This window comes from Eleutherodactylus coqui, chromosome 5 (genome assembly GCF_035609145.1).
Source record: "Eleutherodactylus coqui strain aEleCoq1 chromosome 5, aEleCoq1.hap1, whole genome shotgun sequence".
NCBI lineage: Eukaryota > Metazoa > Chordata > Amphibia > Anura > Eleutherodactylidae > Eleutherodactylus > Eleutherodactylus coqui.
This window is the reverse complement of record NC_089841.1, coordinates 57405410-57424094: the sequence shown is the minus strand read 5'-3', so window position 1 is coordinate 57424094 and position 18685 is coordinate 57405410. Positions and strand designations below refer to the sequence as shown.

At 43.9% G+C, this 18685-nt stretch overlaps 1 protein-coding gene across 1 annotated transcript in view; it reads right to left on the bottom strand.

The window, feature by feature from the left end:
• Window positions 1-18685, bottom strand: part of DYM (dymeclin) — a 293544-nt gene that overhangs the window by 53995 nt on the left and 220864 nt on the right. Inside the window, exon 16 of the mRNA XM_066602574.1 lies at window positions 12591-12704. Within this exon, the coding sequence (XP_066458671.1) occupies window positions 12591-12704 (114 nt within the window). The remainder of the gene's footprint in view (window positions 1-12590; window positions 12705-18685) is intronic.

The following is an 18685-nucleotide window of genomic DNA, read 5'->3' as shown; positions in this document are numbered from 1 at the left end:
TCTGTGGCGGTGAACGTCCCTGCTTGACCGCTGCCGTTCCATTCATTTCAGTGGAAGCTAGAGAATGCCGAGTGCTTGAACTCGGTGCCACTCTATCCATGTGGGGACCTTTGTGACCCCATTCTTAAGATCAGTGGGGTGCCAGTGGTAGGACCTGTACAGATAAAAAAGCCATTCTATCTTGTGGATGAAGGATAACTTTCTATCTTGGTGCAACCCTTTTAAGGTTTCCTGGGGCATCACATTTGCTTCACTGCAGCACTGACACCGTTTTGATCAAGTGGCGATATCTGGTACTGCCAGTTTAGCCTCATTCAAGTAAAGGGGGCTGAGCTGGGACTGTGCAGCAATGCCATACACAGCCACATGGACAGTATTTTGACCATATAGCAGTAAAGTGGCCATATTGCGCTCTGTCGATCGGTCAAATAATGGGGTAAAGATTCGCCATTCGTTATATTTCGGAATCCCGCATTAGTTTTTTTTTTACCATTATTGAATAGTTCATTTTATAAAATTTACGGACTGATGGATCAGATTAGGTTCATATAAAACAGCAGTTTTATAGACAGACGTTACTGGTCATACAGGTTTATGCACCTAGTAAGATTCTATCTCTGAGCCTCTCAAGAGTCCCTTTTCACGCGATAATCTTTCAAACGACTGAAAGATTGAGCGATCTATTTGCATAAAGCGTTACTGGCCATTAACACTTTATCATCTTCGTTTGCATGTAAAAGGGCCTCCAGGAGCTGTTTGCAGATCCCAGCATGTAATTAATCACACGCCCAGCTGTGCACACAGCTGCATTGTTCTTATCTTAACTTTACAATGTTAGCTGCCAACTCCCAGCGGAGATAACAGCCTGTGGTCTACTGACAGATAAATGTGTGTGCTTTATCTCTCACTAGCTGAACTATGGATTTTAAGATCATCTTAAAATCATTGTTCAAACAAAAAGTGCACAATGCCCCCGTTTACATGTAACAATTATCGCTCATTTTCGGTCGTTTGAACGAGTTTTGAGTGATAATTGTTACGTGTAAATGGGCCTTTTAGAAGCAGATACCAAGTGCTCAACAGGAGGCAACAAAGAGCTTTTTTTAAGCTCCTCCCACAGATTAGAGAATACCACAGCAGTGCTGAGAGCTGAGGCATGATGGGAGGATCATTTATGAAAATACATAAAAAAAGGTCATCATTTATAGTCTTTAATATGTAACACAGGAAAGTAGCATTGGTGGTTGTATTTATCATGACTGGAACACCCTTGGGCGATGATCGCACTCTCTAAAGGTACCCTTATCCTTTAACTGAAGAACATGAGACTCAAGCTGATAATAAAAAAGTAAGTGCGACAACCCTCCTTCCCCCATTAAATTCTTGTGATCACTATGGAAAATCTCCACTTCAACCCCCCCCCCCCCCCCCCACAGATGGTGGTGATAAGAGGCGAATTAACAAGCTGTTCCTTTAAATCCTTTACAAATCCATAAACAGAATGTGAAAAATGAGATGAAAGCAGGAAAAAGACAGCAGTGTGTGTACAGATGTGAGGAGCGCAAGGCATTAACCCCAAAAATCACTACTAAATTAGGCATTACGTAGAGCACAAAGTGTCCTCCTGCGAAGGACTGTACTCTTTAAACACTTCTCTCAATCTCCCTGCAGCTCCCCCACAGGCGAAATGAAGCATTACACAGTATCTTTTCATATCGATGAGTTTTGTGTGTAATGCAGGACAGGACAGATCTGCAGAAAGAAAAAGACTCTGGCCTAGAGATGAGGATCCTGAAACAGAAGACCCCCCTTCAGCTATTAACTCAGAATTCACCAACAGAGTGTATGACAATAGGTTTTCAAAACTGGACACCGCCTTTCAAATCATCCTCTTCACTTTCTTAGTCACGCCTTCTCTATTCCTAAACCTCAATCTCTACAGCATGCTCATACCCTCTACTTTTGTCTCAGTTTTGACACCATTCTTAGCCGCATGTTGGGGTTGTACGGTACTTGTTTTCTTTTAGCTTTCTTCTATGCTCTTCATGTAGACACTTGAGCCGCCATCATTGTAATGCTAGGGGCCGTGGCAAAACTTTATTACCGGCAACTCAAAACTTGCACTATTGCCGACACTTCAAGGTTTCTCTGTTAGGAAAACGAGTTTGCAAACTGCCTTACGGCCATTGCAAAGAGGGAAGCTTGTGACTTTGTGAAGTAACTCTGAAGTTGTAGAAATGGTCACTTTTTAGTGTCACTTTACAGTGCACTATATTTTGGGACAATTATAAGATGTCCTGCTTAAGAGGAGTCAGTGGGTACACCTATACAGATGCTTATTTGTGAAATCAGGGAGTGGGTTACACAATTCTCTGCATCACATGCAAATGAGGTCATGTGAGCAATGAGATGACATCATCCAAGATAGGTCAGAAGAGCATGCACCATGCATCTCAGAGGCCACATGTGTTTGCACAGGCGGATTTGCACAGTGCTGGACAACATTTGACCCCCCAAATGGGCTGTTTAAGGGACTCTGGGACTATATTTGTGACCTTTCTGGCAGGGCAGGTGTATGTTCTACCGGTAATTAGTGGGAAGCGTGACTTATTACTGATGTGGCGCACGCCGCTCAGCAGCATGAAAAAAACTATTCTTGTCGTTCCAGTGTCAGGCTGCTGTAAAACAACAGTTATGTGCTGCCGCCATTAACAACAAAGACATACTTACAGAAATACCGCCGTGGCCTCGTAAACCGTCCCTATTAAATAAGCTGCTGCACGCAGGTCTAAGACAAATGTCTGCAGTCGCTGTCGCAAACCTGGGATCTAAGTCACTCCGAGTGCATCATTAGTGAGCGCAGAACGGCAGCGTGCAAGGGTTACATTACATGAAACTGTGACCGCCATGTAATACTGGTGACTCCAAACGGACACATTTACATTACTGCTGCTTAAGGATGAACACAGCTCTGGAGTATAATACAGGATGTAACTGAGGATCAGTACAGGATAAGTAATGTATGTACACAGTGACTCCACCAGCAGAATAGTGAGTGCAGCTGTGGAGTATAATACAGGATGTAACTCAGGATCAGTACAGGATAAGTAATGTATGTACACAGTGACTCCACCAGCAGAATAGTGAGTGCAGCTCTGGAGTATAATACAGGATGTAACTCAGGGTGAGTACAGGATAAGTAATGTATGTACACAGTGACTCCACCAACAGAATAGTGAGTGCAGCTCTGGACTATAATACAGGATGTAACTCCAGATCAGTACAGGATAAGTAATGAATGTACACAGTGACTCCACCAGCAGAATAGTGACTGCAGCTGTGGAGTATAATACAGGATGTAACTCAGGATCAGTACAGGATTAGTAATGAATGTACACAGTGACTCCACCAACAGAATAGTGAGTGCAGCTCTAGAGTATAATACAGGGTGTAACTCTGGATCAGTACAGGATAAGTAATGTATGTACACAGTGACTCCACCAACAGAATAGTGAGTGCAGCTCTGGACTATAATACAGGATGTAACTCAGGATCAGTACAGGATAAGTAATGAATGTACACAGTGACTCCACCAGCAGAATAGTGACTGCAGCTCTAGAGTATAATACAGGGTGTAACTCTGGATCAGTACAGGATAAGTAATGTATGTACACAGTGACTCCACCAACAGAATAGTGAGTGCAGCTCTGGACTATAATACAGGATGTAACTCAGGATCAGTACAGGATAAGTAATGAATGTACACAGTGACTCCACCAGCAGAATAGTGACTGCAGCTGTGGAGTATAATACAGGATGTAACTCACGATCAGTACAGGATAAGTAATGTATGTACACAGTGACTCCTCCAGCAGAATAGTGAGTGCAGCTGTGGAGTATAATACAGGATGTAACTCAGGGTCAGTACAAGATAAGTAATGTATGTACACAGTGACATTGTGATAGACATGATAATTATTTAGTATAAAATGTCTATCGCTATTTGTATATAACCCAAATGTATTTTGCTATTGTAATGACTTTCAGCTCTGAGGAGTTTAAAGCACACACACACAATCTAATCATAGTATTTGCTAGACAATGGATGTCTGATCTAATGTTAGTTAAGTACATAGAAGTTACACAAGTTGCACAACCAGCTTCTAAGAGTTAAGGGCTATAGTGTCGTGTATATCCTTATATCCTGTGTTTAATACTGAGTGTTTGTCTAGCCCCCTTCCACTCCTCATCCTGAAGCTAGGTAAACAATGAGTCATCACTACACGGAGATGACTTCAGCTAGAGGACGAAGTCCATACCACCTCAACACTTGGAGGGGGTGGGCAGAGAGGTGGGGGATTCTGTATGATCCGACAAATGAGAATCTTATATGTTACTGATGTAATCTGTTGCACGCCCATTGAAGGGCGGTTGTCATGTGTTATAATAAAAAGCCTGAGCCTCTACACATGGTAGAGACTCTCTCCCGGTTTTAGACCAGCATTTGTGTCTGATTCTGGTCGATGTGTGCACACGACACTCAATTCGGAAAGCGACAAAATGCCCCAAAGCCTGCTGGAGAAATCATAATCCAGATCAGTGGCGTCTCTGGGTGGACCGAGTTAAGAGATTTTGATTTCTTTCATTCTGGAAAAATACAGAGATCGGCGGATGGCACGCAGAACTCAGGGGCCCGAAAATCTACAGAACACGGTAAGATTGCTTTATGTAAATCTACCGATGTGATCTGGGTTCTGACTGCTTTTCTGCCTGTTCCTGATCCAGAGTGATAAATCAATGAAAGGCAGGTAATATAGTTCTTTCTTACTCGGAAAAGACCACCGTTTTAACCTGCTTAAGGGGTATTTTGTATGCTGTGTCTGTTATGTCTGAGACGGTTAAAAATTGTGTATACAAGACCAAGAGATAAATTCTGTGAGGGTTAATGTGTCGGGAGGGCGGACTCGGCTGTTTAAGTCTGAGGGAACACGCCAGTGACACGTGCTCCTAGGTAAAACTAGTGTGAGGTTAGGAAGATTTATGATACGTATACTTAACTTTATGATTGAGCGTGTTATGTTCTCATATGTGGAAAGGTATATACTGTGAAGTATAGCCGTGCTTTGTGACGGCTGATTTCTCCAGAATATTATTGAGGTTTTGGTCATTGAAAATAATCGTCAGTCTCTGTGTATAGCTAAATGTCCTGTCTAGGACGTGTACAGGAAGTGCTCTTCGGGATTGCTAGTAGACCTTGGGTTGATATAAAGGTAGATGAGATATACACCTTGGGTTGATATAAAGGTGGATGAGATATATATATATACCTTGAGCCGTTGTGGGTATTCTCCAGTAATCCCGTCTGTCTGGTATTATAGAAAGAATGTGCAGTGTTTATTGTTGGGGGGAGGGCTGCTGATAAGAGTGAGCTGAAAGCTTTTTCCAATTAACCCTTTCTGTTTACTTTGTCGTTCCCTGTGTTTTGTAGAATTAATGTGCATTATAATTCTGAGTGGGAAAGAGGTTATATGGAAAGGATTTGAAGAAAGCAGATTTTACAAGAGAAACAGTACTGTGTGCAGAAACTTTGAATAGAATAGAATAAGCAGGTAGCATAGAGTTGAGCAAAGTGAGCAAGGACAAAGGTCATAGAGCTTGTCATCTGGTTGCTGAAGGCAGCAGAGTTTACTGAACATGTAGAAATGTTATACAAAGAGAAGGACCAGGAAAAGTTGCAGAAAGAAATGTTAGGTCATGGACAGATAAGATAGGTTGTAGAAAGTTTTCAGAAGATGAGCAGGAAGCCTAGCAGAAAGAAAGGTGTTTTTAGATTGCTAGGAGGAGGTATAATGTAGTTAAGAGATTGAAGAGGGGAAAGCATGTAGGGGGGGTATGTGTATTGCTTATGAACAATGTAATGTCTTTGTGTTGACTGCGGCCCCTCCCTGTAATGGCGGCCGTGCTTGCAATGTTTACAATCCAACATAGTGTGACTCTGCAGTAAATGTAGTGAGGCCTGCCCCCACCCTGAAGTTACTTCCCCCCATGTGCTCACTTTCAGGGTGTGTGATGTTACTTCCGGTCCCTCCCCATCCGGGACAGGACCTGGCCCCGCCCCTTCCTCCTCCAGCAGCCATCTTGCCTCACCTGGAAGTGCTGCTGCCCCTGGCCCCGCCCGTTCCTCCGGCAGCCATTTTGCCTCACTTGGGAGATTTGTAGCCCCGCCCCTTTCTGCCTCTGGCGGCCATTTTGCTGCATTTGGGAAGCCTATATTTCCCAATGCCACTGTATCCAGTGCCAACATCATGATTGTCTGAAGTAAGGTTTTGTTTGACCAGACTTTGTTACGCTCCAAGATGTGGCCACTTTGGATGTGTGATAAGTTCAGGGAAACAAACCTTTGTGGAGATGCAGCTTGGGACATAGTAGATGACTAAGCTGGTTTATAGTGCATGGAAGATTGGAGTTGATGCATGGGGGGCAGAGGCCGGGAATACATGACAGGGGACGCTCTCTCATGTTCCCAGGGGCTCTGTTTTCCACTGCCCGCTTCTCCAATGGATGCTCAGACAGATGATGTTACGGAAGGCTCCTACAGATGAAATAATTTCCCTATAGTCACCCAGCAAACTTTTTCATGCAATTTGGTGAAGTAATTTTACTTTTTATGTGAAGAAAGAGGGACTGAATTGCCCAGAGTAGGATGTTAATTCATCCGTATTCTTTAGTTTTTCTTTAAGTCTTTTGTATATTCTAGTGTCAGTTTACACTGAAGCTATAATTATATTCCGACAGGAGAGTAAAAGCTAAACGCTGGCCATACCCTGAAATACTATTACACTGGGTGACGTAAAATTTTACTTGTGTTGCGCCCCCTTGTGTTAAAAAATGCTAACTGCGACCTGAAATTTAAAAAAAATTTTTTTTAAGGAGATTTTCGCTCAGACTTCGCTGCATACAATGTCACCTTGACCTACAAAGTGCTTGTTTTTGTGCCTCTTGGTTTACTAGTTTGAACGCAATGACTCTTTTTCCATTGAGTATTGCGGTTCAAAAGGGGGGAGGCATAGGTGATCTGGGTCATAGATGATCTAGGTGTTGTAGATCAGCTATTGGGTTTGAAAAAAAATAAATAAATGATTTTGTGCTACAAGATTCCGAGCCATGTGAAATAGAACATCAGAACGATTATTTAGTACTAATTCAGTAAGAAACTGCAGATATGCAAACAGTTATCAGAACCTCTGTTGATAATGCATATGTTGAGCTTTTTGCAGATGGTACCAGGGTGAGGACTGATGACTCCACATCGGATATGCAGTGGTCACACAACAAGATGTCCTAGAAGCAGAAGCTCTGCCTCCGCATGTCACAGTACAATAAGCGGAATGGAAGGCCCTCACTGAGGCGTGTAGAGTGGCGAGCGGTAAGACCGGCAACCCTTTACACTGACTCCTGGTATGCATTTGGCATAGCTCATGATTACGGCCCAATATGGAAGGCCAGACAGTTTTTTACCTTAGCAGGACAACCAATTGAGAATGGTGCAGCGGTACAGAGTTGCATGGAGGCCCTGCTTCTACCTGACAAAGTTGAGAGTTCGCACCGATTCCTACACTGGAGAGGCGAGAGACGACACCCTCGCTGACAGCGCAGCAAAGGCAGCGGCCCTCAAGCCGTGGAAGAAAGAAGAAAGATACTGACAGCATGAGTCAGTGGTAAAAAAAAAACTTTGGACATTGACAAAAATTTGGACTTTGATATGCTAAAGACTTTTACAGTTCTAAGCCAGCAAGGAAGGAAAAATAAATGGACTAATATGGGAGCAGCAGAAACAGGACAGCGTGTGGTGAACGGTCAACAGCACTTGCCCACCACAGTTCCTGTATCCCATGATGGCCCAGCTGATGGACGGAAAGACCCACCTAGTAAAGCAGTAATGACGACGACGCTTGAAAGAGGTTGGGCGACTTCTGGGTTCTCTGTAGCTGCTGCATCATTTGTCCGGTTTAGCATGATCTATGCCATGGGTAAGTCAGGGCAGAAGTAAATTTGCCACATCACACTTGCCGGGACCACTCTACCCATTTCAGGGATTGCAAATTGACTACGTTCAGCTCCCACTTGTTGGGAAGTATGAATACGTGCTTGTTGTTGTTGATGTCTTTGCAGGTTGGAGGCCGACCCTGTTACCAAGGTAAACAAGTAGGTAACCGCAAAGAAGCTCATGAACGAGGTAAACTGTGAATATGGGGTACCAGAGGTGATTCAGAGTCAGACAGAGGTATAAACTTCGCAGGTGAATGTAACATGTCATGTCTGCTCTGGGTGTATCCCAGGCCTTTTACATACTCTACCATCTTTAGAGTAGTGGAAAGGTGGAGAGACGTAGTGGCACGCTAAAAAGTAAGATACTTAAAAATGACGCCACTTTGGAAAGACTGTCATCCAATAGCCTTATACAGTGTTAGATATGAACCCAGGGGGGATTATACATTGTCTCCCTACGAGATTGTTTGGGCTAGCCCCAAGGCTAGGTCGTTACTATCCTCAGTGGTTACAATTACAATCTGATGTGTTGACTGAGTATGTGATTTCCGTTGTTAAGGAACTAACCAAAGCCTATGCACAGGTGTTCTCTTCCAGACTCAGAGGCAGACACTGGGACACATATCTTGCAGCCTGGGGATTGGGTGTGCGTCAAGAAGTTCCCCAGGAAGCACCCTCCTGAGCCCCGATTTGATGGCCCCTACCAGGTGCTTCTGACTACTGCCACAGCTGTGAAACTAGCCGAAAGACTTACATGGATCCACGCTTCATACTGTAAGAAAGCTTCAGATCCGGGAGACCAGTCTTAGTTGTGCCAAAGACGTTACTCTGGTTAGGGCTAGTGAGAGAGGAGGGTGGCAACTGGAATCCTTAGTCGGAAGAATATGGGGGTATGGTTACCTTCTAGTATAACTCGTCCAATGCTCAAGTAGCTGCATATTCCTTCGACTATTGTACTGTGGTCCCGTGTCTAGGCGCAAGATCCCACCGCAGGCCAGATTTAGCTCAGTCCAGCTGGTTATATGACTTATATACCCGGGGAATACAATATGTTCGCGCCACTGATAACGTCTGGGGAGAAGACTGCCGTTATTGGGGATTAGTGGGATGGAACGCAGGAACAGACTAGTCCTATAAACCGCGAAGTGCCTTAAATAAGAAAAATAGGAGCGGGAAATCCCTAATTAGTCGTATAACCCTCCTTGAGAATAATAAGGACAGCAGGTATTGGAAGGCTGAACTTAGTATGCTGCTTGGTTTTAATGCGGTTGTTACACTAACCATGGAAGATCCAAGCCCGGGGGACGGGGAGACTTATAGTCTGGGGACATACCGGTACGGGAGGATAGATCCCTTAGGGAAGTTTAAAATAAGGGATATGGTAGATGCAGCCGAATGGAAGCCTTCACTTAGTCCCGTGCCCATAATTAACCCCCTCCGCCGTAAGATAAAGACCTTGACGAACATGATGATCATAGCCGACCCTACCTTTTGAGGACACCTTGACAGTAGCGACTGGCTACTCTGACCAGAATCTCTGGTTGGAGTTGATGAGGTACAATGCTAACAGGAGCAACAAGTCTAACTGTTGCGTGTGCGGTAGTGCCCGACCACACTCGGGGATGGTCCCCCTAAATCTCCCTGTAGATGCTGAAGAGTGGTTTATTAGTCTCTTCACGAACATTTCCGCTAATTTCACTGTCCGTGAGAAATGAAAGAAGGAATACTCTATAACTACTTAAGTGTTTTGTACCGGAGAGAGTATTACTGACTACCCTGGAAACTACACCTGCCAGGCAAATAGGCAGGGTGGAGGGAGATTTTTGGGGAACTCGCCAACGGGTATTGCTCCTCCTACAGTATGATAGGAGGGGAATAGATGCAGAATCAGGTCCAGTCCTTAGGAGACGTTTACTGGCTTTGTGGAGACATGAGGTAGAGGACCCGCCTGGAGGGTAATTGGACAGGGGAGTGTGCCTTAGTAAAGCCCTTATGCTCCTCCACATCCTGTCAGACACTAACGTTTCCCTTGTTTGAAAAAGATGAAGAGCCAGTTCCGATAATGCCAACCACATGCGCTACCAAAGAAAAAGGAGAAATGTACTAGTACTGTGCCTGCCCCGATCTCCTAAGATGAATTGTCAGTGGAATTCCCATTTGCCTAGGGATAGTGCAGAAGACCTTAGGTTCCGGCGAGGGCACACCCTGTGGGGTGTTAACTTGTACAGATAGAGGGTATGGATGCCCGGAAATGAGCCCAGGGAATCCATGGCCTCCCTCTGAGGTGAGGTAGGGATCCCCCCCCCTCCTAGGAGTAGGGACTTACGGGCAGTGGGAAAACCCTGACGCAAGGGTGAGGCGACTTGGACGTGTTCACCATTAGGACTATCTCCAGGAGGGACACTGGTGTGGGTGAAGATTAGGGAGTCCCACGCCGTGCGTACCTGTGTACGCTACTAGTATTGTAACATTATGCTAGAGCAAGAAGAGAGACCCCTGGTGGTAGTTTTGATCTACACGTGTACATTGACGTCATAGGATAGCCAAGGGGGGTACCTGACAAGTTTTAAAAATTAGAGACCAAGTTAAAACTAGATTCGAGTCCATTTTCCTGATCATTATGGTAAATAAACGTTGACTGGATTAATTATGTTTATTATAATTAGCAGTGGTTTATAAATTATACTAGAGACGCCTTATAGGGACTAGTCGACCAATAGGACCTACCTCGACTATGACTTTTTTTAAAATAGAGTGACCTTAGATATGACTTTAGCTAAAAAGGGGAGTGTCTGAAAGATGATAGGGGAGACTTGTCATACCTACATCCTAGACGACACGTGACCCGCGGGTAAAGGTGCAGTTGCTATTAAGAAGCTGACCACACTAACTAAAAAGAGCTAACTTTTGGGACCAGCACTCGCCATGGATGAGCGGGTGGTAAAGGATCCTGGCACAGACGGGCGTCGCTGTTGTATGTGAACTGATGGTTACCTTTTCTGTTCTAGTCTGCTGTGTTATCCCCTGTGTCAGAGAGACCTGTGAAACTGATGCTGGAAAAGCCGCTCCCACCATGAGTTTGCTGAATGCATCCCCAGAAGGAGTGGACAAGTCCTACACCCCCTTGAAGACCCTAAAACGAACCTTCAACGCGCTCCGGTTATAGGCTCATGCGCAGAAGACTGTGAAAATTAGATAAAGAATTAGAGGATAGACATTTTAAGGGGGGATTGTGATAGACATGATAATTATTTAGTATAAAATGTCTATCGCTATTTGTATATAACCCAAATGTATTTTGCTATTGTAATGACTTTCAGCTCTGAGGAGTTTAAAGGACACACACACAATCTAATCATAGTATTTGCTAGACAATGGATGTCTGATCTAATGTTAGTTAAGTACATAGAAGTTACACAAGTTGCACAACCAGCTTCTAAGAGTTAAGGGCTATAGTGTCGTGTATATCCTTATATCCTGTGTTTAATACTGAGTGTTTGTCTAGCCCCCTTCCACTCCTCATCCTGAAGCTAGGTAAACAATGAGTCATCACTACACGGAGATGACTTCAGCTAGAGGACGAAGTCCATACCACCTCAACACTTGGAGGGGGTGGGCAGAGAGGTGGGGGATTCTGTATGATCCGACAAATGAGAATCTTATATGTTACTGATGTAATCTGTTGCACGCCCATTGAAGGGCGGTTGTCATGTGTTATAATAAAAAGCCTGAGCCTCTACACATGGTAGAGACTCTCTCCCGGTTTTAGACCAGCATTTGTGTCTGATTCTGGTCGATGTGTGCACACGACACTCAATTCGGAAAGCGACAAAATACCCCAAAGCCTGCTGGAGAAATCATAATCCAGATCAACATCACCAGCAGAATAGTGAGTGCATCTCTGGAGTATAATAGAGGATGTAACCCAGGATCAGCACGGGATAAGTAATGTATGTACACAGTGACTCCACCAGCAGAATAGTGAGTGCAGCTCTGGAGTATAATACAGGATGTAACTCAGGATGAGTACAGGATAAGTAATGTATGTACACAGTGACTCCACCAGCAGAATAGTGAGTACAGCTCTGGAGTATAACATATAATGTAACTCAGGATCAGTACAGGATAAGTAATGTATGTACACAGTGACTCCACCAGCAGAATAGTGAGTGCAGCTCTGCAGTATAATACAGGATGCAACTCAGAATCAGTACAAGTAATGTGCCCAGTATTCTACATTTCTTCAATGCTTTTAAATCTGTATTTTCTCCCATACTGCAGATTAAGATCCAGATATCAAAAACCTGTTTTCTACATCTGTATGTTTCCACAACATTGACACAAATACAGAAATTTCAGCCTCTTTTTCTGCACACTGTATATTAGGACACAGTCATCCTGATTAACATGAGCTCTGGACACAAAAGGTTATCAAAATGGCATTAATATGGATTCCAACTGGTCATGTGACTTAGGCTGTATGCACTATTAAATTACCCGTGATGATGGTGGATGCAGTGCTGTGTTGCATTCATACTTACCCTGAGCCTGTCTTTGGGCAGTGCAACAGCACCTTGCTTGATCACCTCCAGGACCCGTTCAACTGAGAGGTCGGATCCGGCCTGCTCCAGACGAGAACTGAAGAAGCCAATGACCTGCACAACACAAACGTAAAAAGCAACATTGAGTTGAGTTGTCCCATATTCCCAGTTCATCAAATGTCACACCGGGTGCCAATCAGTAAACTTCCTATGAGGGCTTATTGCAATGAGAGAGTCCTGTGCATGTAGATTATATGGGTCTTTAGCTTGCAGCTGCATGTGCTCCCTTTGTAGGATATGTTCACTTTGTAGCAATGCTTCCTTATACCTGAAAAACAGCTTAATTGCACTTTAAGGAAACTTTTGACATGTCACAGCTACATGTTATAAGCTTTGATAAGCGAGTCCGGATACTGAAGCCCACACCGATTGGTAACATGAAGGGGAAGAAGCATTCACTTGAGTACTGCACCCCTTCAGCTAGGATTGTTACTTGTCAGCTCTTCTCAGCAGCTGAAGATGGATGCATAGATGTCTACAGAAATCTATGCGACTGTCTTCAACTATCGAGAAGAGCCAACAAGTACAATCATGGCCAAGGAACACAACGACCGGGTGAGTGTATCTGCCCCTTCATTTCAGTGATCAGTGGGGTCTAGGCACCAGGACCTGCACTGATCAAAACTTTGACCTAACACTAGGATATGTCAAAAGTTTCTTAAAAGTACAGTTTAATCACCTTACTTTTTTAGGCCCCCTTGTTGTGGCAACTCCTGACACAAGATCTACTGGAGCATCCTATACAATGTTGGAACTGCTCACCTTGATCATTTAGGGACTGGTTTAGAAGTGACATTTAACATGGCAGCTCGGTCTGTAATGCAATGTCAACAGATCTCCTGCAGTCAGGTCATGGGCAGAGTGTACCATTTCAAAGCAGAAGCAAGACGCACTCCAGACGGGCAGGGTTTCCTCTGCTCCCCCCTCCACGAACAGCGAATACGGCAGACATAGTGATTCTAATGCAACATCCTCACCTGTGGTCTTTGCACAACTCAACATGAAAAAGGTTGCTGAAACATTTCCCAGACTCGTGTGTCTGCTGTGGTTTTGAGCTAAATTAAAGGAGATTTAACAGATTTTCTGCTGGAGATGAATGAAATGGCTCTCATGTGTCAAGCACTACACAGAATTAGGGCTATGTGGGGAAAAAAAGTTTTAAAAACTTTCATAAAAACTTGATTTTAGCTGTTCTTTCTAATGCGAATAATAGACATTTTTAAAACTACCACAGACCCGAGTCTTAGTGGTGAAACCTTAGGTACTGTTCCCATTGTGGTGGAAACCCATACTGCCATATACCCTAGAAAACCTCCCCGAGTATGTGTCAAATGTCCATAGGAGATACGAAGGCCAATTCTAAAGATAAGTCCCCTTGTAATACATTAGTTATCATGTACTGATCAAGAGTTACATCCTGTATTATACTTCAGAGCTGCACTCACTATTCTGCTGGTGGAGTCACTGTGTACATACATTACTTATCCTGTACAGATCCTGAGTTACATCTTGTATTATACTGCAGAGCTGCACTCAATATTCGGCTGCTGGAGGCACTGTGTACATACATTACTTATCCTGTACTGATCCTGGGTTACATCCTGCATTATACTCCAGAGCTGCACTCACTATTCTGCACACAAAATATCCCATCATTTCTTGTAAACTAATGTAGGAGAAACCCACTGCCCCCCTACATTATGGAAGCTTAGCTTAACAAACATCAAACTTGTTCTCTCCAACTACAACTAGTAGAATACTGAGTACAGCTCTGGAGTATAATACAGGATTTAACTCTAGTGGAGTACAGGATAAGTAATGTATGTACACAGTGACTCCACCAGCAGAATAGTGAGTGCAGCTCTGGAGTATAATACTGGACGTAACTCAGGATCAGTACGGGATAAGTAATGTATGTATACAGTGACTCCACCAGCAGAATAGTGAGTGCAGCTCTGGAGTATAATACAGGATGTAACTCTGGATCAGTGCAGGATAAGTAATGTATGTACACAGTGACTCCACCAGCAGAATAGTAAGTGCCGCTCTGGAGTATAATACAGGATGTAACTCAGGATCAGTACGGGATAAGTAATGTATGTACACAGTGACTCCACCAGCAGAATAGTGAGTGCAGCTCTGCAGTATAATACAGGATATAACTCAGGATCAGTGCAGGATAACTAATGTATGTACACAGTGACTCCAGCAGAATAGTGAGAGCAGCTCTGGAGTATAATACAGGAGGTAACTCTGGATGAGTACAGGATTAGTAATGTATGTACACAGTGACTCCACCAGCAGAATAGTGAGTGCAGCTCCGGAGTATAATACAGGATGTAACTCTGGATCAGTGCAGGATAAGTAATGTATGTACACAGTTACTCCACCAGCAGAATAGTGAGTGCAGCTCTGGAGTATAACACAGGATGTAGCTCAGGATCAGTCCAGGATAAGTAATGTATGTACACAGTGACTCCACCAGCTGATTAGTGAGTGCAGCTCTGGAGTATAACACAGGATGTAACTCCGGATCAGTGCAGGATAAGTAATGTATGTACACAGTGACTCCACCAGCAGAATAGTGAGTGCAGCTCTGCAGTATAATACAGGATGTAACACAAGAGCAGTACAGGATAAGTAATGTATGTACACAGTAATTCCACCAGCAGAATAGTGAGTGCAGCTCTGGAGTATAACACAGGATGTAACTCAGGATTAGTGCAGGATAAGTAATGTATGTACACAGTGACTCCACCAGCAGAATAGTGGGTGCAGCTCTGCAGTATAATACAGGATGTAACTCAGGAGCAGTACAGGATAAGTAATGTATGTACACAGTAATTCCACCAGCAGAATAATGAGTGCAGCTCTGGAGTATGATACAGGATGTAACTCAGGATCAGTGCAGGATAAGTAATGTATGTACACAGTGACTCCAGCTCTGCAGTATAATACAGGATGTAACTCAGGATCAGTACGGGATAAGTAATGTATGTACACAGTGACTCCACCAGCAAAATAGTGGTTGCAGCTCTGGAGTATAGTGCAGGATGTAACTCAGGGTCAGTACAGGATAAGTAATGTATGTACATAGTGACTCCACCAGCAGAATAGTGAGTGCAGCTCTGGAGCATAATACAGGATGTAACTCAGGATCAGTACGGGATAAGTAATGTATGTACACAGTGACTCCACCAGCAAAATAGTGGTTGCAGCTCTGGAGTATAGTGCAGGATGTAACTCAGAATAAGTATTGCAATGTATTACGTGCAGAGACTCTATGGCCATCCATTGTTAAGGCCGCCATGTAATACTGCATGACTTGGTTCTTGGCTTCACCTGCAAACTCAGCTGCTTGCCCCAATAGCCGCATTTTGAAAGCCTCCGGGACTACAAGTGCTAAGTTATATAGCCTTTTATATGAGGAGCTTTTTATTACGTGCCACTTAATAATCAGATGTAAAATACTGAATACAATTTCCTCTGAAAACAAGGACAGGAAAAGGACGGTGGAAAAGCCAGAAAGCGAGAAACAATGTCAATATTTAGAGCTAGAGGAATCACAATAAATATATTGACTATTCCGTATTATGTTTGTCTTCCTGACGCTCTTCTGTCAGACCAAGCGAAGCAGATCCAGTTCAAAGAGGAGACATGGTGCAGCCACAAAGGCTCGCACGACTTCACACGGCCGTCTGGATGCATTTGGCGTGATGGCAAACACAAAAACCAAAGCGGTGCAGCTTCAATCAGCTGGAATCTCAACAACAAGGTCCTCATGCATGCGCCCTGCTCCCCTCTTCTGTATAAGCTCTATGCCGAGTACTTATGTTCCATTTATACTAGTTTTATTCATTAGTCTATACGACAACTTTTACAGACTTTTGTCATTCCCGATCACGCCATATCTAATGATGGGCACGGATTGCAGAACTGGACGATGTACTTCTGCTTCTTCTCGGACTGTTCTTGGTTGCATCTCTTCCATAGTACAGATGTAATACAGGGCTGAAAAATCTATTTTCTCTAGTGCTGAGGACAAATTCCAAGAAACCAATGACAAGCCAAGCCAGTGCTGAGCATAGGAAACATCTGCCTGCGGTCCGGGCAGTGCCTCCGACAGGAGGGCCGCTGGGTTCAGGCTGCTATTGGCAGGACCTTATGGTGACGCTGCCAAGATGGGTTCCTATATGGCAGAGGAATAGCCTGTAGCCGTGTATGTGCACTACTCATATGCTCCTCTCAAGGTTTATTATCACAACCTCACGACACAGAGCGAGGACTGCTGAAGGGTGGTTACCCGGGGAAGTTTGAGTTAAATGAGTTTTAAAAGCCAAATCTGAGATTACCTCCTACATATGGAGGCCTTGCCTATGGGTCTCCCGTATAATGCTCCTCGGTATGTAATCTCTTGCATACATTTTGCATTAAAGGTACCCTATCCTACCAAAAGTATTTGGCCCCTCCTGGCAATGGAATGGATTGTGTTTTATTGGCATGTAGACCCCTGGAGGTGGGATGGGAACCGCACACTACTGGATATATGGGTTATGCTGTACACAAGCCGCCCATCAGGAAGTGCGATGGACAGTTAAGCAATGGAATTACACTACTCCATCCTCACATCAGATGGTTGTACCGGGGTGTGGAGGAGCCTCGGGAACCCATTTTCTGGGTTTGTTGTGCCAACAGGTAAGTACGGTGGAGGTTCTGTTATGGTCTGCGAATGTTTTACATGGCATGGTCTCAGTCGGTTGGTTGGAGTGGTAAGACCCATGAACATGGAGGTGTCCCTGACATTCTAGACAATAATGTGCTAGCGACAATGTGGTAATACTTTGGTCAGCCATACTTCCTACACAAGACAACGAGTCTTGTCACACATCAACACTGTATTACGTTGGTTTGAGGATATGGATGTTCCATGATTGGCCCGGCTGCACAGAGCTCGATCTGAACCTGTTGAACATCTTTGGGACGAACTAGACCATCGGATCAGGAAATATAACTTTCCATCTTCTTGGAGAGAACTCGCCAGATGTTTGCAGGTTGAATGGAGGGAAATACCAGCTGAAGTATATCAGGCTTTAGTAGACCGTATGCCACGGAGAGAATCCGATGCCATTAAAGCCAAAGGAGCCCAACTAAGTATTAACATATGGAAATAAATACTACCTTTGAATCTTGCTAGGGTGTTCAGATACTATTGGAAGGACAGTGTATATTCTATGGCTTTTAAAATAAATATTAAAACCCCCTAGAAATATGATAAAAGATTTTAAAAAACTACCAACAAGTACTTTGACCTGGTGAGGCAGCGCTGAAGCTGTGGCAGCTCCCTCTTATTGCAGGGGCAGCGATGACTTTTCATCCTGCTCATGCCTGCTGCAGTCTATCAGTAACCACAGCGGTCACGTGGTGCACTCCTGGCATCATGCCTCCTACTGCTGAGTGGTGATGCCAACAGTATGTCACGTGACCACTGCAGTCACTAATTGGCTGCCGTGGTCACATGAAGGCCGCTGGTAATCAAACACTTTAAGTTTCAGCGCTGGACCACCGATGGCAACGAACAGGGCAGTAGTGTTTTTTTATTGTTTTATCACATTTGCAGGGTTTTCTAAAAAGTTATTTTGAAACCAGTTAACCCCTTTAACCTTCCTCTTTTTTGCAGCAAAACCATGACTCGTACTTGGGCTAAACTCACACGGGTGATTTATCTGTGCAAATCAGACTGAATTCACACAGAAATAGAACATATTGATTTCAATGGGGGTAATTAAATGGTCATTAATTTACTTGGACAGTTCAAGTAAAAAAATGAAAAATCAGCACCTGCTATTTCTGACCAATTTTCTGATGAAAATCAGTCCGTCAATAGGTGTAGATAAGACAAAAAAAAAAACAAAAACAAAACGGTTTGCACTTGCATAATGCAATCAATTTTTAACGCATGTAACCATGGGAACTAAAAAAACAGCTTGAGAACCAGGAAGTTGAGTCTGCAGTTTTATGCGTTTTTTTTCTATGAG